We start from the raw sequence: 27,148 nt of genomic DNA, 5'->3' as shown, positions 1-27,148 counted from the left end.
GGTCTAAGATTTGACTTTATACAATAGCACGTCTGTGGGAGAGAAACGCCTTTTCCACAGGCCACTGAAGTCATCCCGAGCAAAAGGGGGATACCAACATCAAAGATGCACCGGGAAATGACAGTCACAGCCACTGCGATTTAATAACCCTGGGTTCAGGAAGAGGAGGCTTAGCATCCTGATTTTATTTTCTGTGCATGCCACGGTTTGACGTGGATTTGACCAAGTCAGGGCTAGGAACCCAAACAGCGTTAAGAAAAGCGAACTGAACTTAGGCAAAGACCGCGTTGTCCTACCTCAGACTGAGCCCTCAGGTGATCGGCCTCTGCATGCTTTTAATTTTACTCGCTAGGGATATTTAAAAACACGTTCCCAGCACTAGCGAGGCTGGACCTCGAGCATGACACCGAATGTCACAGGCGCTTAGAGCGCAGGTCCTCAGGCCCGAGGGGGGGGACGGCGTGCGGGGGACCCGCGGGTGCTCTCCCGGGGGAGCCGGGGCGGGCGGTCCCCCCGCGGAGGCACGGCCGGGGGGCTCGGGGGCGGGCGGGAGGCTCGTCGTGCCGGCGGGGGGCTCGTCGTGCCGGCGGGGCCGCGCACAGCCCGGGGGCTGCCAGGGCCGAGCGGAGCGTGTGCTGCCGGCGGCGAGGGAAGGCGGGCGGGGAGCCGGGCGGGCGGGCGGGCGGGCAGGGAGGCTGGTGTGAGCTGTTTGGCCACCGGAGCCAATCGAAAGCTGGGACTTGATCCTCTCCTCGGGCAGTGGCTGAGAGGAGCCAGTCCCGAGCTCCCCCCTCCGCAGCCGGGACCCGGCGAAGCCGCCTCGCTCGCTCCGGGCACCGCGCTCCCGCAGCGGGCGCCTATGGGCATCCGCACCGCGCCGGGGCTGCGCACCACCGCCGGCGGGCGACGACGGCGACCCCGCTGCACGCCGCCTCTGGATCTATAGCCGGCAGGACGGAGCGCGCCGCAGACCCTTCCCCGCCTCGCTACAGGTACGGGGGGGCGCCGAGCCGGCACCGGCCCGCGGCCGCCCGCTCGCTCCCCCCCATCTTCCTCCTCCTCCTCCTCGCCCCCTGCCCTCCGACACCCGTCGCGGTGCTGACATCGCGGGGCCGCCCCGCGGCGCCGCCCCCGGGCGCGCTCTGTGCGCGGGCCCCGCCGGGGGCAACGCGGGGCCCCGCGGGCGTCTCCGTGCCCAAGGGCGCTGGGGCCGGGTCCCGGCAGCGCCGGGGCTCGGCGGCTTCGCTCCGAGTCACCTGCGGGGCACAAGCCCCTCGGCGTCCCATCCCCACGCTTCCCGAGGGGAAGGAGCAGCAAAATATGAAAAAAAAAAAAAAAGAAAAAAAAAGAAAGAAAAAAAAATAAAGAGAAAAGCCGGCCACCCCGTCGCGCTTGAAACCTGTGCCCCTTTGTACCGTGCTTTCTTTGCTTTGGGTTAATGATGGGTTGTGATTATGAAAGCCCAGGAGGGATCAGCTCCAAGAGCGAACAGCACTACTTTAAGTCGGGCGCTGGAAATCCATACAAGTGCATACATATGCCGCTTGTTCCTCGTGCGAATGACGGTAATGATCCAAACCCACGTCTTGTCTCACAAGGAGCGCCCACCTGACTTTGTGCTGAAGCTAAGGAAATATTTGCATTCTCACAGGTCTTGCAGAATTGGAGTCACAGGTCCTGTAAAAAATTGCACTGGCATTTGGCTGAACAACTCTTATTTTTAGCTCGCTATTGTGAAAGCGGTTATATAACTTTCGGTGGATTTTTGAGGATGAAATTAACAGCTTGTAACAAGTTAAACCTCTCTTTTTTGCAAAAGCGGGGGGAATAAACTGTCTGAAAGCCCAATGACCACCACCAGGTGAGCTTCCATCTTACCACCGCAGTGGCAGACATCCCCCGAGGAAAACCCCACAGGCCAGGAATCCCATAGCCCTCCTGGGAATCACCAAGCAACAGGTGCAAGAAGCGGCAGTGCCCGCACACGGCCCTAATTAGCAGGCTGCTTATCAGGCCGCTTCAAGGCTGTTTCTCACTAAAGCAGGGAGAAATCAGCATGACTTTAGAGTCCTTACTTCCCGCCATACAATACAGATACTGTGCTTCCTAAGGGGATTAATTTGTTGCTTGAACTCAAGAAGTATGTGCTGCCTGGTATATTTTGACACAGATGCTTCACTTGCTAACCTTCATGCATAGTTTCCAGGCTGGCTTTTGCAAATACTGAGGAGAAACAACACTGTTCTAAGATTTGATAGCAGAGCCCTTACAAAATAACTGAGCAGAAGCAAGAAGTCTGGTTATTACTGGGAATCAGGGTTCAGTCTCAGTACCGAGGCTCAGAGCAAGGGACCTCTCTTTTCTTGCACAGTCCCCGTGAACTGCCATTGTCCAAGAAGGGCAGCAAAGTCCTAAATTCTGAAAAACTGTGTGTGATTACTGTGAAACTGAAGAGGGCAGACCCATTTGCTAAATGTGTTGTGGAATGAGGGACAGATCTAGCTGGTAGCATTTTGCTTTCTTGCATCTCCTGCCGCCCACTGTGCACGCAGAGCTCTGGTGCTCGGGGGGAAGCGTGTCTGGTAACAGCGAGGTTTGCTCAACTTCCCGTGCAGGATGATAAGGGGCGTGAAGGCAGTGAAAAGCATCAGAAGGGGCTCTGAAAGGGTGGCACAAAAATAAATGCCATTAACTTTAGATTTTGAGCTGATTGGTTTAGCTGATCTATTTACTTTTTGTTTGTCTTTCAAATAGACTGTCATGAAACCTGACTTTCAGTGTGGAATAGAACAAATGCATAGGAAGTTGAAGAATTGAACTGAGGGGATTTTTGTTTCTTTCCATAGTACCAGGTGAGGGTAAAAAATAATCTGAATTGCCAGCTGAGGTATATAGATATATCCAGTCCTGTGGAAACTGATGGGTTTCAGTCATCATTTGTCAATGTTTATGCAAGTGTAAATCAAGTAGATCTGGGCCATCCCCTTTTGTAATAAATAGTTCAGTCCTGCTGTGATTTTTCTTGATAAACTTGGTAACTGGCAAATTCCAACTTACCAGCATCTGATGCTTGAGCTAGAACTATTTCAATATAAGTTTAGTAGCACTGCATGTAGGAGTACGAACCTGAGCAGTCGAAGTCGCCGTGCAGATTTACTGACATCTGAAGAGTCTCTTCAAGAGCTGCACAACAAGCTCTTTCACTTCGCTTTCACAGATGCTCGTGGGTGTGGTTCTGCATTTATATTAGGGTTGTGGTTCATATCAGGAGTGCTCTTTTGACGCCAGTCTTCCAGTTGTTCCCACTTATTGTCCATCTCCGTATACCTCATGGTGGGCCAGCTGGATTCCTTTAGGATGAATCTAAACTGGAAGATGTGCTTGAGTCATTGCTGGAAATTCAGTCCGTGGGACCAGACCAGAGCTAGCCTGAAGTAAAACCCTAGGAAATGCATTTAGCATTGACACAAAGTCTCTCGCACATAATTGTTTTGCTCGATATTTCTGTTCCTGTTGGGCTGTGCTGCTTGCTAACATAGACGTAGTCAATTTGCAGTGCTGATACACAGCACAGTTTGGAGCAGACACTCGCCATCTTTCCCTGGGGTGTTGGCTGTTCCCTGCTCCTGGCACCATTGCCTGCAGATGTGTTACCGAGAAGCTCATTCTGGCTCTGTGGGAAAGCACGACCCTGAAACAAGCTGTGGCAGCCTAATTTGTATGAACACACACCGAGAACATTTCAGTTTTAAAAGAAGATGGATAGGTGGTAGTTGTGACTTTTTGTTTGTATGTTTGTTTGTTTTGTGTGTGTCTGTGTGTTTTAATAGTCTGGTATGTGATTGCAGACCTTTTTGAGTGAGAACTTCGGATAACATAGCCTTGTGCTTGCCTGGTGAATGTGAACACAACAGTTGTGCTCAGAAAAAGACAACTGATGCTTCTTTATGTCTGCTTCCCTGCCATTGGCCATACTCTGGCACGTGTGAAGGTTTACAAGGCTGTGTTTATGTTCCTCATTTCGTATGGAAACAGTGAAAAATGTTGGCTTGAAATGTAAAAACTGTCATTTAGAAATGCTGCGTTGTGTTTTGTGAGCGCAGCATCTTGCCTGACTATGTTTCCCATAACACACCAGAAACATCCCTTTGAAAAAGGTGCAGCCTGTTCTGGCCATTCCCGTGCCCCAGCACATCAAGAGAAAGAAAGTGTGGCCATACAGTCCAGTTGTCCCAGGCAGGTGGGAATATGTGATGCCCAGATAGATGTTCAGAAACATCCACTTACAGCTTCTGATTACAACATTCTAAAGCATCTTTGTGTGCAGTTTTCACTTTAAAGATGAAAACACGTCTCTGTTTCTTTGGTGATTTGGCTGACTTTTTGCACTTTCTTGTTTTTCTTTAGTTTGCTGCTATTCTGAAAAATATTACAAATATATATACATATATAAGATTTTGTTAACTATAATCCATTATCTTTTGTATGAAAACATTTCTGACTAGAAAATATATTATTAGATCCATTAACGCTCAGATACTTTTTACTCAATAGCAGAAGATGTTTGTCATTCCTGCAAAAATTTGGCTTCTTATTGACACTACAGTTTTATGCACATATTCATGGGGTTCATACTGTAAGTCATAGGGTTTTATGTGTGCATCGTGAATGATATATATATATATATATCCTCCTTGTTCTGCATCACTGTGACTGCTCCAAACTCTTTTTAAAATGCAGAAAATGTTGTGCTATTCAGAATAATATGAATTGAAAAACAAAAGAGTTTTTGTTTTGTTTTGTGTTGTTTCTCAGATGACTATATTTCTATTACTAGAGGTTTTCTACTCCAAACCTTATTCCAGTAGAGCTGCTATGGAGGGTAAAGAGCAGATTTTAAGGTGAGTTATCTGGGTTATGCATATGCCACTTTGAAAACATGGTATTTTTTGTTCTCAGTGCATTAAGCCTTTTATGATTTTTTTTTTTTTAATAAAAGATTTTTGAAGCCTGCTTCAGAAAGGGAAACAGACCTTAAGAATCTTTCTTGCTGTAAAACACAAGGTAATCTGTCTTTCAATATCCAATGTGATACAACCATGGAAACTTTAGTCATAAACTGCCCTTTTTCAAAAAGTCATCTTACAGCATCTACCTTTCAGATTCATTTTTTTTTCTTGTGAGTATAACCATGTTTATCTATGACATTTTGCATATATATATTTTTTCTGTTATTGTTGTCTTTATAAAGCATATAATAGTTATAGCAACATATTTTAGATTAGTCATAAAATTAAAGGGATTTATGAAGGTCAGTGTTTTAGAGGCTATACTGCCATATAGAATTATATCATAAATGTATTTTGAATATAGAAATATGCATGCTACTGTTTTCACTACAAGATTCTGTATAGAAACAAAAAGGTACATTTTTCCCATTTTGGACAGTTTCAAAGTCATTACTGTATAGGAAGTGAGTATTTGAAGAAACTATCATTTGTAGTGAAACTCAGAGGAAATTAAAGTTGTTATGCATTCAAATACAAAAAGTCTCATAAATATTACATTTCTGCCTATTTTGCATTAAGGAAGTCGGAGAACAAAAATACCCTGGGAAAGGAAAATATATCATTTACCCTCCAAATTTCATTTTGGAAACAATTTTTATTGAGTGTGATGGGCAATGCACAAATATAACATCAGACTGTGTATTTAACAGCAATAAATCTTAAAAATTTCCTAAATTTTTAACTTCTCTTAAAACTTGGAAACAACATTTTTACAACTCATGAAGAATGCGTTATTGACCTTGCCTTGTACAAACACTTGTTAGAATGGAAAACTTTATTGTGCTGGTGCTACGAGTGAGCTAGCTGCCTCTCTTCATTTTTATGCAGTTTTGTTATGGACTACAGCCATGTGTAGTCTATTCTATTAGTCTGCTTAAGTGCTATTATGCTAGCACTAAATAGCCTGATATTCTACAGTAGTGCTAACCAAAAAATAAACAGCATTGTAAAAATTCTGCATGACTGTTTCTGGCAAGAAACTGCAGTTTTTTCCTGGTGCAAGTCTCCAACCTAATCTCATTTCCAGTGAGGCCAAAACACTAGTTTGGCCTAGAGTTGAGCAGGATCCTGCCCATAAATCTGGCCAGTCTCCATACAGATAACATCTGGAAAGTAGTCATCTAAAATATGTGGGAGAGATTGGGACAGGGGTGTAAATAGTGGGTCAGAGCTTCTATCCGAAATGAAAACATCCCAGCTCTCAGATGTCAGACTTCCTTGCTCTAGGCATGTTTTTTGTTATGAACCATCTATCGTTTGTCAGTTTCTGTTCCGTCAACATAATTTGGAGCTCAGTGTCCTTTCCTAGGAACAAGAAGAGGTTGACAGCAGAGAAGATGGGAAATATGTGAACATACTCTGTGTTACTATTGCATGACTTAATGGATACATCCAGTAAAGTCTCCTAATGAAGGGAGAGGTGGCTATCATTTGTATTTTGATTTAATTTGTTCTTTGGCTGACACCTTTCAGATTATGGCACGCAATGGATTTATGCTAAGCATGTTTTTTGACTTTGGTCTATATTTTTCATTAATGAAGCCCATGGAAACTTTGCCCAGTACTTCAGGGAGAACAGCTTTTGCCCAGATATTCCTAAATGTGAGTACTTACAAATCATAAGCACCTTAGATTCTATGTAGGTAGAGCAAGATTGTTGATTTATTTCTTCCATTCCTTACTGAGGCTGGTCCTTAAGTAAAATCATAGCCCAAAACTTGTGACTTATTAATGGTATCTGAAACTGAAGATTCAAATGTAACATAAACTGATTATTAGGAAAATGTAAAGCTTTATAAAATCACAGAAAATATTTGAAAATAGCACCATTGTATGCTATTTTTATTATATCTGATGACTCTTTTTTCTATAATGTCCCTGCGCCGAGAGAAATGCATATGGCTGGAAGTTGAGCTAGTTTCTGTCATCTGAAGCTATCTTGCTTTAAGATTTCCAAAGTCCCTTCATTCATTTTACAGGATGTTATTCAACAGCTTGATCTATTTTTTCGTTTATTTGGTTGTGTTGTGTTTTTTTTTTTCTTTTTCATTTGTTTGTATTAATAACTGTAAGACAAATCCCACCTTTGTCTACCATAAATTCCTACCAGATGAAAAGAAGCTTTAAATACAATTTGTGCCATAACAAATCCATTTGTTTTTCTTTATCCACTTTTTTATTTTTTTAAGTTCTCTGCACTTTATGTTCTTTCTTCTTGATGGAGCACTGAAAAAATACTTTCACAAGCTAAAGTTTATTATTTTCTGAATTCTACACCCAAAATGCCAGTTGCTTTATCCTTCAGCCTTCAGTAGATTGCTTCTAGAAAAAATATTTTTATGTTAGTGTTTTGATAACTGATTTTAAAGTATGATACTTGCAAACATTATATTGAATACCTATCAGAAATTGCCAATTAACCCTTTATAAAAATAATCTTGTTTTGTTTTGTGTTGTTTGTTTTTTTTTTTGTTTGTTTGTTTGCTTGTTTCTTTTTTTAGTTTTAAATCTAATATTTTATAAAACCTAAGCTTTTTTGGAAACAACTTTATTGTGTCATTCCAAGTCAAGCCTAGTTTTTTTCTGGACATCTCTAAGGTTTCTTTAAAAGAAGGATATGATATTACAGGAAGAATGTTACTCTTGTTTGCCAGAGGGCCGTACTATGTTTACTATAATAGGATTAATGGAAATTTGGAAGTCAACGCTAGCTCAGTGGGAAATTGATAAACACGTATTGTACTTGCAGGAACACTCTGCCCAGTAGTATTAGGAAACTTATCGCTATTTATTTAGCAGTTCAGACTTTATCCGACAAACAGATTTGTTGTCCATTTAAGACTATGCCAGACTTTGAAAGACTTCACAATATGGATGTGATTTGCAGAATCCGAAGCGTTATTCTGGCATAGCCATCAATGTGGCTTAGAACTGGGACTCTCATACCATAGACTCTCAAACTGAGGAGTCTGGAACTTATGGATCCTGTTGCTTTCCAAAGTCTGTGGTTTGATTCCTGGCACTTCAGGGTAGGTCAAATATTATAGCCACAGTCATAAACAGTGATTTTCAGAATCTAAGCAAGCTAGACGAGGGTGTAGCTCCTTGGAAAATTTATTCTGGAAGAGGCAAACCCAGCAATATCTCTGGATCCATATCTGATACTGGCAGACTCTACTGTTGAGAAGCAATGGCAGTCCACTCTCGTATTTACTAATGTTTGTTTATTTGTGCCTTGGCCAATGTTTGAACTAGAGAGTGAATTCAGGAGAAAGAAAAGGCCACAGGGATGAATTTCCATTCCTAAATACATATTAAGAGGTCACCAGATACCTGCCTTTTTACACGTACACAAGTGCTGTGTATCAGTAAAATAGAATGAAGTAATTCTGCTATGAATGACATACATATGGAGGAAATATCAAGACTGGATGCATAATCACAATACAATACATAAACTACTATTGTAAATGTTTTAATCACCTCCAAAGTGTCATTTGCAAAAATGGTCAGCTAATCACTTTGTATTTCTGAAAACCAGAAAAGGCCAGTGGACTATTCCCAACATTTATAGGGAATTAGTAGGAACTGTAGGATAGAGGCACTGTTGGTTATGGAAACTACTGCTGTGAGCTGTTCATGCTGTGTGGTAATACAGTTGTTTGATAAACAGGCAGTTAGGGAAATCAGCTTATTTCTAAGCTGCTCTCAGCTTTTATTTTATTTATTTTTTATTATATATATATGGTTTTTTTTTTTACAAAAGAGCCTAAAAAGCAAGGATCTTTTTCTTTTCTTTTGTATGAAATGTATGGATTTGTATGTTCTCTGTAAAGTCCCTCCAGAACACTAACTTCTGCCATTCATATAACGTGCACTGTGAACAGCTAATCTACTCCCAGATATTCAAGTCTGAAAAAAAAACAAACTCATTTAGTCTGTTCAACACAGTTGTTCTAAGAAGGAACAATTTCATTTCTCCTTTGTTCCTGTCCTATGTAAAATGATCTTTAAAAAACTGTAGAATCACTGAAAATGACCTTTCCCAGCTATTTCATTATGATCTGTGCCTCTCTATAGCAATGATGGCCATGGTGCAGTCCAGTGTTGTGGAGCCTCTGAGACTGCCAACAACAACAGGAATTTTCACTTTGGGTTTAGCTGCTCTGTTCAGACAGCAGAACTGCAGGCTCATGGCTGAGAAGTCTGTAACAAGGGTTTCCTGTCTCAAGAGATAAAGTTGTCTATGTAACTCTGCTGACAGTCTGGTCATGGGGGTCCGAGTTCTTCTTCAGATCTGTCCTGGGCAACTTCACCTGAAGACTGAAGAAATCTTTATCTTGTTTTATCGTTAATCAAATCAGAATGTTGCCTATTTGAGCTCTTCTGCTTAGCTTCATCCACATAGATAGGCTACAATCAGAGCGCTTGCAGTTTGCTCCATTATATACAAATTGTAATTCAAGGCTGCGGCAAGTTGCCAGTTCATCTCCCCACTCGGACGCCAGCTTCATTTACTCGTATAAATAACTGTATAGCGGTCAAACATGATTGACTTAAGCTGTTAACTTTTTCTGAATGTGTAAAATATAGGGCGTTTGGGTGCTAACGGAGTACTTGTTTCTTTCCCCTCACGCTGAAATTTAGATGTATCTGTTGAGAATATTGAAACATATTTTTCACTGTATTTATCTTGGCTTTATGTTTATCTTTACTGTTTACAGGACAACAGAAAAAAAATCCTAAGAATCCATTTTTATTGTCGTATAAGCATATGGATGGTTTGTTTTATATTAGTTAAAGAGACACTTCATTAGTCAATAAAAGCGAACTGTAATATAAGATATTTTGGTTATGAAGGGCTCCAAATGTGATTGTTTTCCCCCAGGATATTTTTTCATTTTCCTTAGAAAGCGCTAACTACATTTGAAAACTAGCTTGTTTTACCATGCCTCAAGTAAGTAATCAAAATCCACTATAACTTTGTTAACATTTTGATGCATGATACTAACTGCTAACATATCCCATCGGTCAGATATCAATGCTGGTGGACTTTTTCGAATAAGAGTCACAACTCATTTTTGTTTTTAAAAAAGTGTTGTCTTCTAGCTAGTTGTAAGCCTTTCCTGAATCTCCTGTGATGGACTTTTGGTTTCATCTCATGACCAATTTCTTTGGGGTGGCAAAACCTAATAGTCTCTTAAATGCATTAATGGTCCAAGAAGTATTGCTTCCTTGTTACGATGCCTATGGCTGCGGTGTCACTTTAGGTAGGCGAAAGTCTAAACTTGTGTTGAAATGGTCATTCTGCCCTTGGCTCTGCTCCTAAGCACTTGGTTGTTTCTTAATTCTGCTATAAACTTTCTTTGTGACACCTGTCATGTCTAAATGGTACAATCAAAATCTATGTGAAACTGGCTTATAAACTGTGCTGCGTGTGTTCAAAACATTTCGTGTTCTCTAGCTGGCAGCGCTACTAAGTGCAGAATCCTTGTATGGCAGCCTGAAAACCCCATTAGTGCTGAGTGGCATTAGTAGTCTAGTTCAAGCAGCAGGTAGGTATACAGGCTCAGTGGTAAGTGTGGAAGATCTTGAATAAGGTTGCTATTGAAGAGAGCCCAAAGACCAGCATTCCTGAATATACTGAACAATGAGAAAGGCTATTGCTATCATTGTTTGAACTCATGGGTCTCATGGGTTGCTTTATAGGTTGTAAAAACTGTTACTGTAAATTAAAACTTTAAAAAAAAAAGGCTAGAATTCTTCTATTACAATGCTTAATACAGTGTTATATCTGTATATGAATATGAATAGTATGTAAAACAGGTTGTCATGACTGTATGTATAAATGTAAAAAAACAAACGATGTTTGCCTTACTGCAAGGCCTATAAGGATGTGAATTCTAATGCAAATTTGCGCACACTGGATTAAATTAATTCCTCTAAAGAGGAGTGGAACAGTGCTTTAATACAATGCAAAAATATTTTTATGCTTAAAAAAAAGGCACTACTAACTATGCCTTCTATAAAGTGGGAAGATCTGCCATTGTGAATTGCTCTGCTATCTTCATTAGTTATTACTTCTAAACTTGTGTATCCAAATTTTTTGTTCATGGTTTACACAAGGTATCTGTAAAGTATGTTTTTTACTGTAGCAAAAAAAAGAGACAACAACAGTTAATTGCCTTCACATTTTTCTCTTTTCACTTTTCTCTTTTGAACCAGTATATACTAAGCATTTGTATGGTTGGAAAGAGAGGATTTGCTTCTGAAGAACTGAGTGATTCCATACATGGACTGTTTCTGAACAATTAAGTTATACTTCTGCTCAATGTGATTTTAGGAGTAGCTCTGAGTTGACATCATACATAAATGGAAACTTTCAAAACAGCTATATAAATACTTAGGTTTTATAATAAAAATTTCAATATAATTCTGCAATTATTCTATCATATTTTCCACTTTTTTTTTTTTTTTGCAAATTTGCATATATTATAAATGTCAGAATTTATTTCAAATTTGAGTGAAACTAAACTAGTTACTTTGAGATGTGGGGTTACCCTATCAAAGATATCTTCACTAAAGATTTGAAATTAACACTTCTGAACTTCATTCTTTAAGAGTCACCTTATTTATAGCAAGATAAATGCACTTCCAGCTCTAATTGCACAGAGCGGCAAAAACATTCTTTGGATAGCCCAAGTAATGTAAAATATATCTTCTCTGGGAAACCTTGGAGGATCTATTTATTCAAGAAGATAGGAAAATTTAAATGATGTATACTTACAGCCTAGATTTCAGGATATACAACTGCAGCTTGCACATTTTATCAGGACTCCCAATTTCTTTTAATTAAATAGAATTTTTAAAACATCATAAGCTATGCATTCACAGAGTTTGTAGGACAGATATGATAACATGCTAGAAGTATATAAAAGAACTTGAAAAGTATATTCAAGAAAAAAATGGAAAGATTACTGCCTTTACATAACAGGAAAAAAAAAAGAAAAAAGAAAAATGCAAATAGTAACAGAAGTGAAAAGCAAGGTAAGCTTTTAAGTGGTCTGTCAGCTTTAATTGCAAGTTAAATTCCAAACTGTTTATGGCATCAGAGTATTTCTTTTATTCAGTCAATTTTTTAACCACCTTTAGTTTTTTTATTCATCATAAACTATTTTTTTATTTATCATAAACTCACTCATTCACTAGTCATTTCAAATATTTTAAATGGAAAGTGAACAAATTTCCTGAGAAATGCTTAAGAAGTATGTCTTTATTGTAAGATATCTGTCTGTAAGCTAACAATCTCTTAGGATATAATCCTTTTCTAGAGGTTTATACATACCACTTGCTGTTGTTAAAGCTTTTCATCAAGAAGTCAAATAGGATCTATTCCTTTGCAGGCTTCCTTAGTTAGCATATGTGGGGGAACTCACGTCTAACTGCTAACAGATTTTATGTTGAGTAACCTTTCCAAGTATTCATTGCATGTTAATTCTTGACAGATAAAATTACTTATTCACTATTGACTTATCTTTGAGGGATGATTTACTTTGTCACTATTTAGTCATCTTCGTGGTATGTTGAGACAGCAGTGTCTCTTCAAATCGTCTTGTGGCATGACATAATTTCCCGGATACAAAGTTGTAGTTGGAGGTCTGTAGAAGAAATGTGAAGGGGAAAATGGAAAAGATAAGTTTTAGCATGTTTTTGAATCTTAAGAGAGCAGTAATTGGTGTCTGCAAAGAGGGTTGCACACTTCTAACTTTTGTTTGCTCCTGTTTGTTGGTCTACTCTCCGGGACATGCTGGAAGCATGGGGAAAGGTTAAGTATTTAGCCATTTTCTCTTTCTCTGTTTTTGCTCATGGGGTTAAGTTATTTTGCCCAATTTGAAAAATAACTAATCAAGAATAGCTGGAACATTGCCTCTCTCTCTGGATCACCTTCTCATATCAGCTTACCCTTTACTTAAAATATGCTTATTTAGCCCAACCTTCCATGCCTTCGACTTGCAATAAAACCTTGACACATGCATAAATCAAAGAAAAAAGCCTTTTGTTTTTATTCTGGGTGTTTCAGCATAGTCTCAGAGTAACTTATGGAGAATCTGAATGTATCCGTCACCTCTGGCACTGCTCAGATATGTGGAGGATAAAAGTAGCCTTTGCCTTCTTTCCTTCCACCTATTTTCACTATGCAGAAGACTGGCTTATTATGAAGGTCAAATGACTCTACAAATAACAATGTCAGGTTACTAGTTTGGTAACATGGAGCCACAAACTTTTGCTTAATATTGGGCAATTCACCTTAATCCTATATTTTAGAGTACTTAGACTTTCCTCTGCTCAGCGTTACAAAGGTGATCGAGAAATTTGCAGGGTTCTCATTGAGTGTGTCAAGCTGTGAAGATAGATTAAGCTGACTGTGTCTGAACTTGACAAGCCTTGCAGAAGGTAAGTGCTGAGGGAAAAGGATGATAGATTGAGGAATGCTGCAGAACACTTAATGCTCCCATCTTTGGATGCATTTGCTGAGATTTTCCCTCTGTAAGGAAAAAGGTGCAGCTGAAGGCTAGGGAGGATCATTATGAGGGCTGAATGCATAGGTTAAGTTACACTCTGGAACTAAAGGTGATAAAATCCTCAGAGCTATAAGAAGATGTAATCAGATCCAAAGTACAGCTAGACACATTTTACACCCTCCCCCAACCTGCAGTCAAGCCCTCACACAAGCAATGGTCCCCGGTGCTGGTGGCCAGAATGTCACAGTTCAGAGCTGGTGAGCCTTGCGGAGGCTGTTGGGATTTCCCAGGTACTTGTGAGGTTTTACAAATGATGATCACTGAATATGATTTTAGTATAAGATAGACATGGCTGTATAAACACTAATTTTACAGGGCTGAAGTTTGGTTGGAAACTGTGTACACAAAGCAACACAGACACTAGATTCTTCATTGATACTGTATTAGTATTGCATGAGTATTGCATGTATTAGTATTGCATTAGGTTAGGATCAGCCTTTTTTTTCTTTGATTTGCCTGCTACAGCCAAATGTCAAAAACCTAATCCTTGCAGCAAACCTGTACCAAACAAGGCACTGGTGTTATGAACCACACAAATAATGCACACATTGTGGGAAAGTTACCATTAGCTTCAGAAAAATAGACTGTTATTTATTGCCATTGCTGAAATTGATCATAATGACTTCAGAAGGTCTGACATCTCTAAAGGAAACATTATAGGACAGATCTTAATTTGGTTGAATCCAGGGTTGTAAATCAGTTGGGTATAAGGTGATTCTGATTGTACTTCATTGTTTTTCGTATTAGCTTCCACGGCAGTTGTACAACTAAAATGTTAAAGTTAGAGCTTTTTTTTTTTAAAAAAAAAAAAAGCGGGGGTTGTGTTCAGCTGTAGCTTTTATAGTCAAACAGATATTGATCTACATGGAATACACTTGAACACTGGTAGGAGGTGATAGCAAGCAAGATGTTAATGATGATGTTTTTGGCACAATGTAATTGCACTCAAGAGGAATCCCAGGACTCGTGTTCTTGTATAGCACCGGTGTAAGGAGGAGGAAAGGAAGTTCAATGAAGAAAACACGAGTGTGCAGATACATGGCTTTATGGAATTCACCTGAGCTTCCGGACTGATTTTGCTAGTCTGTACATGTTTAAAAAGAGGTTAGTTGTTCATCCTTACAAGCACTTTCAGGGGATAACTTTTTAGCCATTGTTTACAGAACCTGTTCAGCTACTGGTGCTCTTGTATATCCAAGGAATACTAGTCTAGATTTATGTGGTGCATTACAGAAAACAGATGTTTGTGGAGTTTCCTCTCCCCTCATCTTTTTTTTTTCTTTTTTCTTTTTTTTTTTCTTTTTTACCTGTATATGCAGATGAAGTTTAATTAATTAAAATGCAATTTCAAATTTACAAAAAAAAAAAAAAAAGAAATGTGATACTGAATTGAAAGATAATTTGTACTGGAATCACAAGTTATTACAAGACCAAAAATATTTTTAATTTATTGTTTCAAATTACTTCTTGGTACTTTTTTTTTGGTATTATATATATTTTTTTCATCTGTCTTCTGTCACAGTAACTTGTCTGTAATCATCTCTTGTTTACTTCAGGCCGATTGGGTATTTTTAATGATGGTACTTTTCTTATCCACATGAGCTGTGTGGATATCAAAGAATCTACCTAAAGACAGATCTTTGCCTGGTTTGTGTATTTTCAACCTGAAGATCTCAGCATTGATATTCCAATGGAGTAAAATTATTGGATCCATTGAAGTAAAATATTATTTTTCTCTGCTTGCTTTAATAAAGTCAATATTTATCATGTAAATACTATAAATGCATGCAAATAATATTTAGCTAAGTATTTACAGAGAACCCTCCGTCTTTCCTTCCCTTTCTTTTATGAACTTACTGGGCACAGTGAAAAGGTGTGTTGGGGGCTTCTTGTTGGTAGCAAACACTGCAGTATTGCCTAGTATTTCAGGAATTCTTGCAATTTCATCTTATGCTCTACTGTAATAATATACCTCAGGATTCCATCTTGTATTAAACTCCTTTTGTTTCAATTCCTTGGAAATGAGGGATGTAATTCTTGTTAGAATGTGAACACTTGATCATCACTTTGCCTTAAGTTATGAGATAATATAGTATAACATTGGTTTAAAAACATACTGAAGCATTGGTCTTCTCAGAGAAACAACACTACTTAGAAGAATTGTACGCAGTTACTAAAGAATAGCTTTTATTTTTTGGAAGTTGTGCATAGATGAAAGAGTTCTCTGGCTTTTAGGAAACCACACAATGCAATATCACCTCACCTCTATAATGTACTCAGAAATATTAGACTATACGTGGGTAAAGGAGGAGTGCCTCATAAAAATGTTGAAGAGATGTCTTTACTCTTAAGGCTAATTTTAGGGAATTAGAAGAAGAAGCAAATCAAATTGCTAAACTTATCTCAATTTTGGGAGAATAAACAAGGCAGATGGGAAACTGAAATTTGATTCCAGTGTGTGTTTAGTGACAGTTTGAGAACAACTTGATTTATTTATTTGTTGGGTTTTGTGGGAAAGGGAGGGTTCAACAGTGGATACATCTTCACAAGGTGTTACTGTGATTATAGAACAAATATCATAGCTTCATGATGACAACTGTTGACAAACTATTCCACACCTGTTAATTACAGGTATTGCAAACAGAGAAGAATTTGGGTGTTTGCTGTCACAAGGACAATACAGATGTTTTGGGCTGTGTAAACTTCAGCGTGTTTGTCTCACATCTCTGAGGACATGATTGTGTCCATGTCTGGAGTTTGGATCAAACTATTAATGCCAGCATACTCCAATATATCATTTAATGCCTGTCTCATCCACATTTGAGAGCAGATGAGAGTTATGAAAGTGCTCCTGAAACACTTTACATACCAAATTACAAGGGAAAAAGCCTTCTGTGCCCTGTAGACCACGTCTCCAAAGCAAGCTGCACATGTGAGCCAGGTTAGCTATGCGCTTGACCAGCAGCTCTCGCTGAGGGTCTTTACCTCTTGTTTTTGCCCTTTGTGCTTCTCTTGCTGTCTGAAATACAATGAGAGGAGGTGGCCATTTCTCCATTCCCCCACCTATTTACCTGCCTAATGGGCAACGGTAACTATGGTGCAGCCAGTGGCCCCCAGGCTGCTGCTGCTGCCAGAGGTACGCAGTGCCAGCATCTAGGCTCTAAGTGACAAACAGTGAATTGCAAAGGCCACCATCAAACATGTCTTGTTCGAATCAGTGAGTGGAGACCAATGGAGAATGTTCTGGAAGCCCCCATGGTGATACCACTAGGGCTGAACCATGGTCTGTCACAGTGCCCAGCCATAGTCCCTGGGATGGAGCAGGTGTTAGGTACTTCGGTTATTGTTATGGTATCACCTACTCACACCAACTAATTCAGCAATTTTGACTTTTCTGTCTTGAAATCAGTCCTCAAACATGGTTTAGAATAGAGTTGAACAGAACAGAATAGTTTTGAATAGTTCAGTTGGAAGGGACCTTCAAAGATCACCTAGTTCAACTGCTTGACCACTCTGGGGCTAACCAAAAGTTAAAGCATGTTATTGAAGGCATTGTCCAAATACCTCTTGAACACTGACAGGCATAGTCCATCAACCACCTCTCTAGGAAGCCTGTTCCAGTGTTTGACCACCCTCATGGTGAAGAAATTTTTCCTAATGTCCAATCTGAACCACCCCTGGTGCAGCTTTGTGTTGTTCCTGAGTGTCCTGACGTCGATGACCAGGGAGCAGAGACCGGCACCTCCCTCTGTACTTCCCCTCCTCAGGAAGCTGCAGAGAGCAGTGAGGCCACCTCTCATCCTTCTTTTCTCCAGACTTGGACAACCCAGTGTCCTTAGCATCTCTTCATAGAACGTCTTTCAGCCCTTCTACCACCTTTGTTGCCTCCTCTGAACACTTGCAAGTACTGTAACGTTTTATGTGGAAAACTGTGTGTATGTGTGATTTATGGATATTTAAGGATACTTTAGACACTTACTTGCTAATGATTTATAAATGGCATTCTTATCCTTCAACTAATAAACTGGGCAACATTTCCTCTAAATAACATAAATTTTGGAAAACTCTAGGTATTCTCCAGAATGTTTTGGCCTCCATTGTCAGAGACAAGTTGTTAAGTATTCTGCCTACAGCAAAATAAATCAATTTAAGTCTTTGATCTGAAAACATCTTATGATATCTGCATCATAAACCTGGTAGGTTCACAATTAGTAGATTTCAGTGCATTAAACATGAGGATGGCTTTTAGTAATGGTTTAGTGAGCCCATAGCAAATTCCTCTATGGCTGTACTGCAAAAAGAACAATGCTTTCTTTCTATTGATAGCTAGCAAGAAACACAAAAGTCTAGGAAGATAGGAAAAATGATAGAAAACCAGGCAAAAATCTATTAAAATGTTGGTTATTTGGGCCACAATAATTACTCTATATAATACCTACATATATATCTATTTACTTGAAAAGGAATTAAAGGGACTCTGAGATGTCATCTACCTCATCTTCTGCTTGTTAGGACTCATTTTATCTAAATTAATTCCTGGGACATGCGGTGATTTTTTTTTCTCCTTTTGCATCACTTTCTCCTTAATAATTCTGATGATGAGTATACAAACTTAAGCAAATGTACTCCAGTGCCTGACTATCTGTATATCATGAGTTTCGTTAATAGAAATATGGTTTGAAATTGTATTTGCAGGCACTATTGCATTTGCATACGTGAAGGGTAAAGAAAGATTTTTTTTTTTTTTTTCTCCTTCCTTTATGCATTTGGAAAGTAGTAACATCATTCCTGTTGTCTTTGCTTCTTCGTAATCCCTGATTTCTGCAATCTTGCCACATTGTTATAGCTTCTGTGTTCATAAAAGTTCTCATTTCTCTTCCCTGCTCCGCCCCTAGAAATTTTCATGTTTTTCCTGAATCATGGCGCCCAGAACTCGCATATAGCCTGTTACTTTTCTGCATGCACTTGTGCAGTCATATTTTGAATCCAAAAATCAAACCTTGGTTTGTCTTTTATGTCCTTTGAAGATGACCATCAAAGTATGGTGGGTATAGATTTGACTTTTTTCCCTCAGAGATTTACATATAAATAGTGTTAGCTTCTGCTTTGGGATTAATTATCTATTTATTTATTTAAGTTTCCAGGTAATTAGGAGTCTCTTGTCCTAATATGGGACATATTGGGACAGGCTGGTTGGTGACTGTGACCACCATTGTGAATGACATGACTGCACATAAAAACAATATATAGCATGGTATGTATATATGGAAGTTGACTTATTAAAAGTTGCAACAGACTGTCATTGAAGTACAAAAACTAAGTCTTAATTTAAGAGGAATAAATATTACTTGAAGTTATTGATTAGAAAGAAAAGCTATAAATTTGAGATGGTAGACAGCTTTCCCCCATTTAAATACCATCAGACCAGAACTGCAAATTTATCCAACCATGATAAAATTTTCACCTCAATTTTAATTACAACTGGATAGGGTGTGTTCCCTGATGCTTATGACTTTCTGTTGTGTAGGGTTATCACTCTTTTCTTCTAAAATCTGGTAACTCCAACAGGCTTTTGGATCTGATCTTAATACAGGACATGTATTAAGTGTTTGCTTAGCTTCTTTAGTGTTAGTTTAAGGTTCTATTCTCTTAATCAGAATGTAAATTACTAAAATGGTGTGAATTCATATCTGTACGAGAGCTTGGCCCACTCTGTTGACCATTAAGTATATTATATTTATGCATATGTCCAACTATTTTTAGCTGAAAAACATTAGCCTGTGTGGCACACACAATCTTCCCTTTTTTGGAGAATCAAGATGCCTTTGTTTAGTGACAGGAGAGAAGCTTAATGCACATGTTCTGTGCCCTTTGGATGGCCTATCATTGTGGTATGTGTGGCCTTTGACTAGACGAGAGAGATACAAGCTGGTGCCCCTTTGGCATTGAAGGCTTCATCTTAGACACTGACTGCTCATATGCTGTTTCAGCATTCTGTTGAATGAATTCTCCTGTAAAACATGTCTTTTGTCTCCCTTGTGCATACATTAGGATCCTCATTCCATATCTTATCATGTCATCTGCATGCACAATTTATGCTTTTGCCCAATAAGGGCAAAATGTGAATTCACATTGTAAATTCAATAACCAGAACAAGTGAACAACTTTGGTTATGGTTCTGGTGCTCTATTATGAAAGGGAGGTTAGGCAAATGTTTGCATTCAAATTGTGTTATAAGTTCTTATAGATTTTTTTTCCAGGTCATCAACCAGCAGATTTCTTCAGTCTCATGAGCTTTTTTAGCTCATCTGTTACCTGGAAAGAGAGTGGAAAACTATTTCCCTCTAACTTCTTTTGTGAAGCCACATTTTGTTGTTGTTGTTTGTTTCTGTTTCTTTCTTTCTTTCTTTGTTCTAAATTGAAGAGTGTTCAATTTTGCAAAGTGCGAATTGCATGAGTATGTAGCATCTTTACAAAAAGGAAGAAGAGCCATCTCACCAGCCTTAGATTGTAGATTCTGGATTGGGCATGGAGAATCCAGCAAGGGGTGGTGTTAGGGCAGGGAAGGTGAGGAGGGCAGGTGATTAATGGAGAAAGAGTGAAGGAGAAAGCCTTATTACTTCATATATCATGTAGATTATTCCTATGCAGTCTATCCAGTGGTTGTGTATAGTCACTTAGAACTCCAAAGCCTTTGGGGAAGAAACCTTTCAACTTACAAAGTAAGACACTCAAAGGTCAAAAAGTAGAATGCAGCAGCTAGACTACATGTTTCTTCTTCCATCTTTAACATTTAGTTTTACACTATAATTGCGGAGCTTATTTTCAAGATAAGATACAAGATCCTCTTTTGAAGAATCCCATATCTATTGAGGAACTGAGTTAAATGGTGCATACCTCTTCTGGAAATCTAGTTGTAAGAGCTGTAATGTTTGACACCTGCAAAAACCAAGTCCTTGTGCCTTTCCAGCAGAATGAGGTTCTGGCAGACAGTCATTTGCCTCAGCAATTGTGCCCTGTGTCCATTTGAATACCTTACGTTTATCACCTGGCTTCAGATGGCCACTGTGGAGGACTATGCATCTCCATTAGGGCCTGTCTCTGATGTGCCAGCCTGTGCAAACACATTAGATGTCCTTGGGCATCTGGAATGGTATTAGTGTGGTTAGACAGCTGAAGCCCATAGGGGAGATGATATAATCTTCACATTCTATTATTATTATTATTATTATCATTTTATTTCCTCACACTGCTGTGGTACAGACTGTAGTCCTACCACCACGCTGTTTAGATATAAAGACCATGTATCCCATACAGAAGTCAAAAGCACGCAGCTCTGTCAGTCAACGCCATGTTTATCAGCCACACCCTTTCGGCTCCTTTAGCCTCCTCCACCCTGAAACAGGTAGGTTGGGTGACAGCATTCCCAGGCCCCAGTTTGGAGGGAGTATCAGGGTGTGGTGTCACAGCTGGTTGAAGGCAGCCTGGCACAGGGGCCCCAGCGGTGCTACTGATCTTGTAGGCAGCTGGAAAGCCGGTCGGCAAAACAACAAAAAAAAGTTGTCAGCTGGATCAGTGAACTTATCTTGCTGACTGTGTGGCTGCTTGGTTGTTAGTACTGGCACAGAGTGACCGAGGAGAGAGTGTGTGTGTGTGTGTATGCATGCATGCTTATGTGCTAGGCAGGAGAGGGTGGAGGGGAGGTGGTGCAGGTGGGGCTAGGGGCAGAGGGACCTTATAAGGCTCACGGTTTAAATTAATTAAACTACACCCCAGCTGGACTAGATATGACAGCATGAGATGATTTAAGCTTTATCTCAAAGGGGCACAGGTTACAATTAGAAATATATCCAGCTGACATTAATCGCTGTTTTGGTTATTTCTCAAGGTCAAACACAGGGTTTTCTCTGTGCTGTTACTTTACTTGAAAGTGGAGTTGTGCTGTTCTGCTGAGTATATGTATTTGAACTCACGTTCTGAAGTATTATCAGAATGTAAAATTAAGAGAAAAAAAACATAGGTTTTCATTCTTTAGGTGTGTGATTATTTTCATTTAGATTCAGAAAACTGGGGAAAAAATGGCTATTTTAATATGTTAGAATGATAAAATTCAGGGAGCTTAAATCAGGACCTCATGCTCCACATCACAAAGACTAATCACAGAAAAATAGTGGTGGGCTCTATTTTTGTAAATTCCTCTAGGTCCAGGAGTTTTATTTTTATTCCCTACCTAATTATCCAGCTTTAGCAGAAAGTATGGGTAATGGCTCATTGTGCTCTGCACTTTCCTTCTACCTGTTTCTGCAATTTTTAGTTTTTAGTCCCCCAGTGTGGAGGATGTGAGTTGAATTATTTCTGGTTCACGTGGGTACTGAAATTCTGAGGTTATATTCATAAATGGGGAAGATCTTGTTGCAGAGCTGGTTGTGTGAGAAATAAGTAGCTGTGCCCCCTCTGCCTGAATTTCTGGATGTCTGGCAGTAGTTAATGCTGTTCGTCTTCTACTCAGTGGTGTCAGTTAAATGCATGTGAAATACACCTGACAAAGCAGGACAGCCAGGGAGCTTGTGTGTGGCTCCTGAACTTTGTCTGCCTTCTGCGTGAATCATAACAGATGGCTTTGCCACCTTCCCAGCAGTACATCTGCGCACCCTGAAGAGGCACTGGTATATAGATATGTTAGCAATGTTGTAGCCCAAAATGAAACCGAAGGCTTTGTAGGTGTGAGAACAGGAGTTTTCTGTATTGCTTGTGTTGATTCAAGTGACATGTATGTCCCTGTCACCTATTTCTAAAGTGTCTCCAAATCTCATCTCTGGTTTCTGTTAGATGATTTGTCATGGATTTGGCAAGCAGTCTTAAGCAAATTTATTTATTTATTTATTTATTTTTCAGGGGGAGGGGTGGAGAATAGTCATAGAGAGGACCTTGCTAAAACCATGGTATCTAGATGAACTCTTTATGTCTTTATACAGTTATGCTGCAAATTCACACAGTAGCTTATTTTCTGAGGTCTGTTTCTATAAATTCAGATATGCCTGTCTTGCTTGCTTTCCTGTTCTGCTCTCTAATCCCATTTCATATTTTGCTTAAACTGTATGGTATAATGAATTCTCACAACTTTTTTTTTTTTATTTTTAGATAAGCTTGAGAGTCCTTCCCTTAAGCCTTCTAACAAGGATATAGATATGAAATTGTGCACTTGTTCTCATGTAGCCTTTTATGTCACATTGTAAAACAATAATTTGATTGTGGGGAGAAAAAAAAAAAAGAATGAACCCCCCCACACAAATGTGTTCTGTATTTTTAATGACAAGAGTTTTGCCAAGTGGCAATTAGTATTCCTCAGTTTTTGTGCTAATTAGGAGCTTCTCAGTGTCCTCCAAGAAATACATTTTCTGCTGAGTTAGCAAATGTTTAGACAGGTGAGCTAAGTTGGTCTTTGATAGGTGCAATTTTTAGAGTGTTTTTCCATATTGCTCCTCCCTTTCTCTTTTATTCTCTGACATTATTCATATTCTTATGCTGTTTAAATCACTGGTCTGATCTGCACGGAGCTTCTCTGCAATTTTGTGTTGGAAAAAAAAGTATGGCAGCTGAATTAGTCACTCAGAGGAAAAGGTATTTATTGTTCTGAAGCTAAGGGAAGAGAGGAAACATAGTCTTGTTTTACTAAACCAAATTCTTTACTGAGGTTCAATTCAAAATACAAGCATTAAAAATCCCATGGGGCTGTGGTTATTCTTGACCCATTGAAGACAATCATGCTCCATGAATTGTGGTAGCTGGCTGTAAGGGTTCAGAGTTGATTCTTTTCCCTTTCCCTTTCCCTTTCCCTTTCCCTTTCCCTTTCCCTTTCCCTTTCACTTTCACTGTCCCTTTCCCTTTCCCTTTCCCTTTCCCTTTCCCTTTCCCTTTCACTTTCCCTTTCCCTTTCCCTTTCCCTTTCCCTCCCCTCCACTCCCCTCCCCTCCCCTCCCCCTCCCCTCCACCTCCCCTTTCCCCTTTCCCCTTTCCCCTTTTCTTCCTCTCATTTTTTCTTTTCTCTACATAGCAGGAATGAAAGATTTCAGAAGTGTTGATCAAAACTCTTCTTTAAATGATTTCCACACCACCACCCCCATCAGCCCCAAGGAACAGATATCAGTGTCTTAAGACTGAAAACACCTGAACATCCTAGCTCTATTTATGAGTATCTTTAGAGGTTTACCATTGCTGAGGCAAAAAGGTGTTTCATGTTAGCTCTGTGAAATGGCTTCTTGACCTTTGAAAGTTTAGTAGTTTTACATCAAGATTATCTTAAAACCAATTCTTTCTCACTTGCTTTCCTTCTTCAAAAGGAACATAAGGATGAAGTCAGAGTCTAGTAGTTCAGCTGATCTGAATTGAAAACCTAGGCCACTGATCAGGAGAGTTGACTTTTTCTCCAATTCGTGTATACCACAAAGATAGAGCCTTTCATCATATCAAGGTCTTATAGTGTCATAAAATGTTTTCCATCCAGTATTACTTGAGATTCCAGTCCTCTTGATCCCATATTACACACAGTTTGGTTGGTAAGTCTTCTGTTTAACCAACACGTAGAAAAAAGTCTAGAATAAAGCCATGTTCATGGGTGAGAGAGCAATTTTGATAATGTCGCTGGTACTTGTGGTCTAAATCACTCACTTATGACTATGTGAATTGTGTGTATGATCACTCACTAGGAAGCAAAGCAAATCTATGGAGTGATGGATTTTCCTTAGGATGATCTTACTTCGGGGATGATCTTATTTGGTCTGATCAACTAAAATGCACCCTGGAAAGTGGTGCAGACTGCATTCAGTTACTGAGCCAACTGACTGGTTTACAGATAGGGTGGCACAATTTTTTGCTGGTGCTAGGAGAACCATTACAAGTAGTATGCTGAACCCCTTCAGCTGATCACCAGCTGATCACTCTCCCTTGTTGCTTCAGCAAGAAGTAAGTAAATTCTTGAACCAGCAGTAAGTGGCAGGATTAGTAAAATGTTTTAGACTATAATGTACAACATATTCTCTGACTGCTTTGTAATAAGAAAGAAAGAAAGAAAAAAAAAAAAAAAGACCAAACTTTCTAATCACTCATTTCTCAGCCTCACAATCAGTCTTGCATTTCCTTGTCACATACGGGAATGCTAGCTAATATATAGCATACTGTAATTGTGTCAAAGGGAATCTGTCTTAGCCACTTCACTTGCACAACTCATAACTCTCAATCAAATCAAGCAATGACATGAAGTGGAGTATTGGTATCTTTCTCCCTGTACACAGTAGTATGAGGTCATCACAGGTGACCAGAGGTGTCATCTGTCTCTTCTAGATTCAAAGAAGTGCTGCCAAAGTTAGAGCTAGAGTAGAGGCCTTGGATAGACCTGGAAGAGAAATGGAACTTGTCATCTTATATTTAAATTTCTGGCTAGATGTTAGTTAACTCATTCTGTGATCCTTCCTGAAATTTCTGAGAGTAACTTTCTGAAAGAACCGAAGAAAATAATATTTAGATTTCTTTTTACTTGTCTGCTTCTAATGAACTTGAAAGTGAGTAATGGAAGATTATTCAAACATTAACAGCGGTGACACAGTGGGAATGGCTTATGGTCAAACATTGTGAAAAAAAAAAAGTTGGTTTGTTCATCTTCATCAACAGTTGGTGCTGTTCATCTTGTGTTTATGTCTGCAATTACTATTAGCCAAAGAAAAAAATCTCTGAGCCAGAAGGTCCCAAAGTTGGAATCTTTCCCCTTTTTGATGCTGCAAAATGATAAATGCAACTGTGGTTACAAGGTTAGAAATGATCCTGAAATTGCCTACAGAAGGGGAGCTCTGGCCCTTTTTTGTGTGTCTGTGAGTAGAAAAGTTTGGTGATTTTTCTCTGTAGGCTTCCTCCTTTCTTCATCTGTCATAGGGAGCATCTTTCCTGCCATCACTAAGAAATATGTGCGCTCATTCCATTCCACATGATATCTATATGATATGGGTCCTTGACACTTTCCTTTCTGATATTAAAACTGGATCTGCCGACCTGATTCAAAAGACTGAATTTTCATCTCCAAGTCAGTTCATCTGTTTGTCATGCATCGGTCCATTTCCCAAATTCTGTATTTGAATGACAGCTCAGCTTTGAGACTCTGTCCAGCTTCACAGTTTCAATCATTGTAAAAATGGCTGAATGAATGTCTCTCATTCCAAATATTGAGTTGTTACTTTAAATCCCAATACTAGTTTTGCCTCTGATTTACTTGTCCAGTGGCACACTGCTGAATCTCCTTTTATTCTTTGAAGGGAGTCTGAAGAAACCAGCTCATGTGTGTTTTTAATTATATGTTTGTTCAGCCCTCTGTGGATGTCAGGAGCTGTGAACAGTAAATGCCAAGTGATTGCCAGGAAGACAGCTGATGACTGCAGTACATAGTAGACAGAACCCTTCTATGTAACTGCCACTGCCTTGCCATGCACATACCGACAATATCTGATTTTGATTATAGTCTCTCCTCTGATGATAGTACTGTCTCAGGTTCTCCTACAGACAAAGTCTTGGTCAAGTGAAAACATAAGCAATGATATAGTCAAGGACAAAGTCAGTCTCCCCCAGATTCCAGTCTATTGACTCTTCTTTCTTCCTCATTTGAAGAGAACTGAAAAGCTAACAATCCTCCTGTAAATAAGCATAACTTGCTGTATTATGTTAGTCTAGACAAAGGAAATCAAATTAATTAGCAGAAAGACTGCAAATGTGCTGTGTAGGAGGACCTGTCATTAAAGTACCTCATCCAGGCTCCTGTGGCTTGGTGTGCATTCAGAATGATAGCTCTGGTCTTCCTCTCGGCAGAAGAAGAGAAATAGAATAATACTAGGCTTCAATTAGAACCATAATTTAGTCATGGGCAAGGAGAGGGGGAGGTGAGTAGGAAGACAGTTGCTCTGCAAAGCCTAGGTCATAAAATATAAAATCCCAGTTTATGCATGGCAACAAATCCTTCTATGATTGAATTACAGACTTCATTTTCAATAATGGGCCAAGTCTGTAAACCAGAATACAGACAGAACAAACATTTAAATTCTTAGGGCAATGTCGGAGGAAGAATCACTGAGCAGAGCATGAATCAAAGCCACAAGAACATAGATGTGGGACAGCCACGTGTTGCCATCAGTGTGAAGTGGGAGGGACAGAGTAAGTTTCCAGTATTTGGATGTAAACTTTTCTGCAGTATTTCACTGGAGGTTCAGCTTCTGGTTAAGCAACTCACACTGCCAATAATTATGAATAAACTGCAGTTTGTCTTTTTGTTCTGTGCACTATACATTTTCCAGTGTATCTAGAAAGTGGTATTGAAATACTTAGGTATTTAGCAATGTTTATATTAATAATGAATATCACAATTTTATTTGTATTTCTGACTTTAGCACCTCATAACTTTTGTACTTTTGGCAGTTGATTATCTGCTGATGTGATTTATTTTGGTCCAGCTGACAGCTA

General features: G+C 39.4%; 1 protein-coding gene across 3 annotated transcripts in view; it reads left to right on the top strand.

Moving 5' to 3' along the window:
* The first annotated feature begins 698 nt into the window (after window positions 1-698).
* GREM2 (gremlin 2, DAN family BMP antagonist) overlaps window positions 699-27,148 on the top strand; it is a 39,730-nt gene continuing 13,280 nt past the window's right edge. The window contains exons 1-3 of one of the 3 annotated variants that reach the window (XM_040551868.1): window positions 699-992; window positions 4,816-4,901; window positions 6,612-6,671. In XM_040551868.1, the coding sequence (XP_040407802.1) occupies window positions 6,670-6,671 (2 nt within the window). In that variant the 5' untranslated portion in view covers window positions 699-992; window positions 4,816-4,901; window positions 6,612-6,669. Of the gene's footprint in view, window positions 993-4,815; window positions 4,902-6,611; window positions 6,672-20,543; window positions 20,568-27,148 lie in introns of those variants that run through there. The other 2 variants (XM_040551869.1, XM_040551871.1) reach the window with 2 other exon arrangements.

The sequence above is a fragment of the Cygnus olor genome, chromosome 3, assembly GCF_009769625.2.
Source record: "Cygnus olor isolate bCygOlo1 chromosome 3, bCygOlo1.pri.v2, whole genome shotgun sequence".
Lineage (NCBI taxonomy): Eukaryota > Metazoa > Chordata > Aves > Anseriformes > Anatidae > Cygnus > Cygnus olor.
The sequence above is the reverse complement of the archived record's forward strand: the minus strand, read 5'-3'. Positions and strand labels throughout refer to the sequence as shown.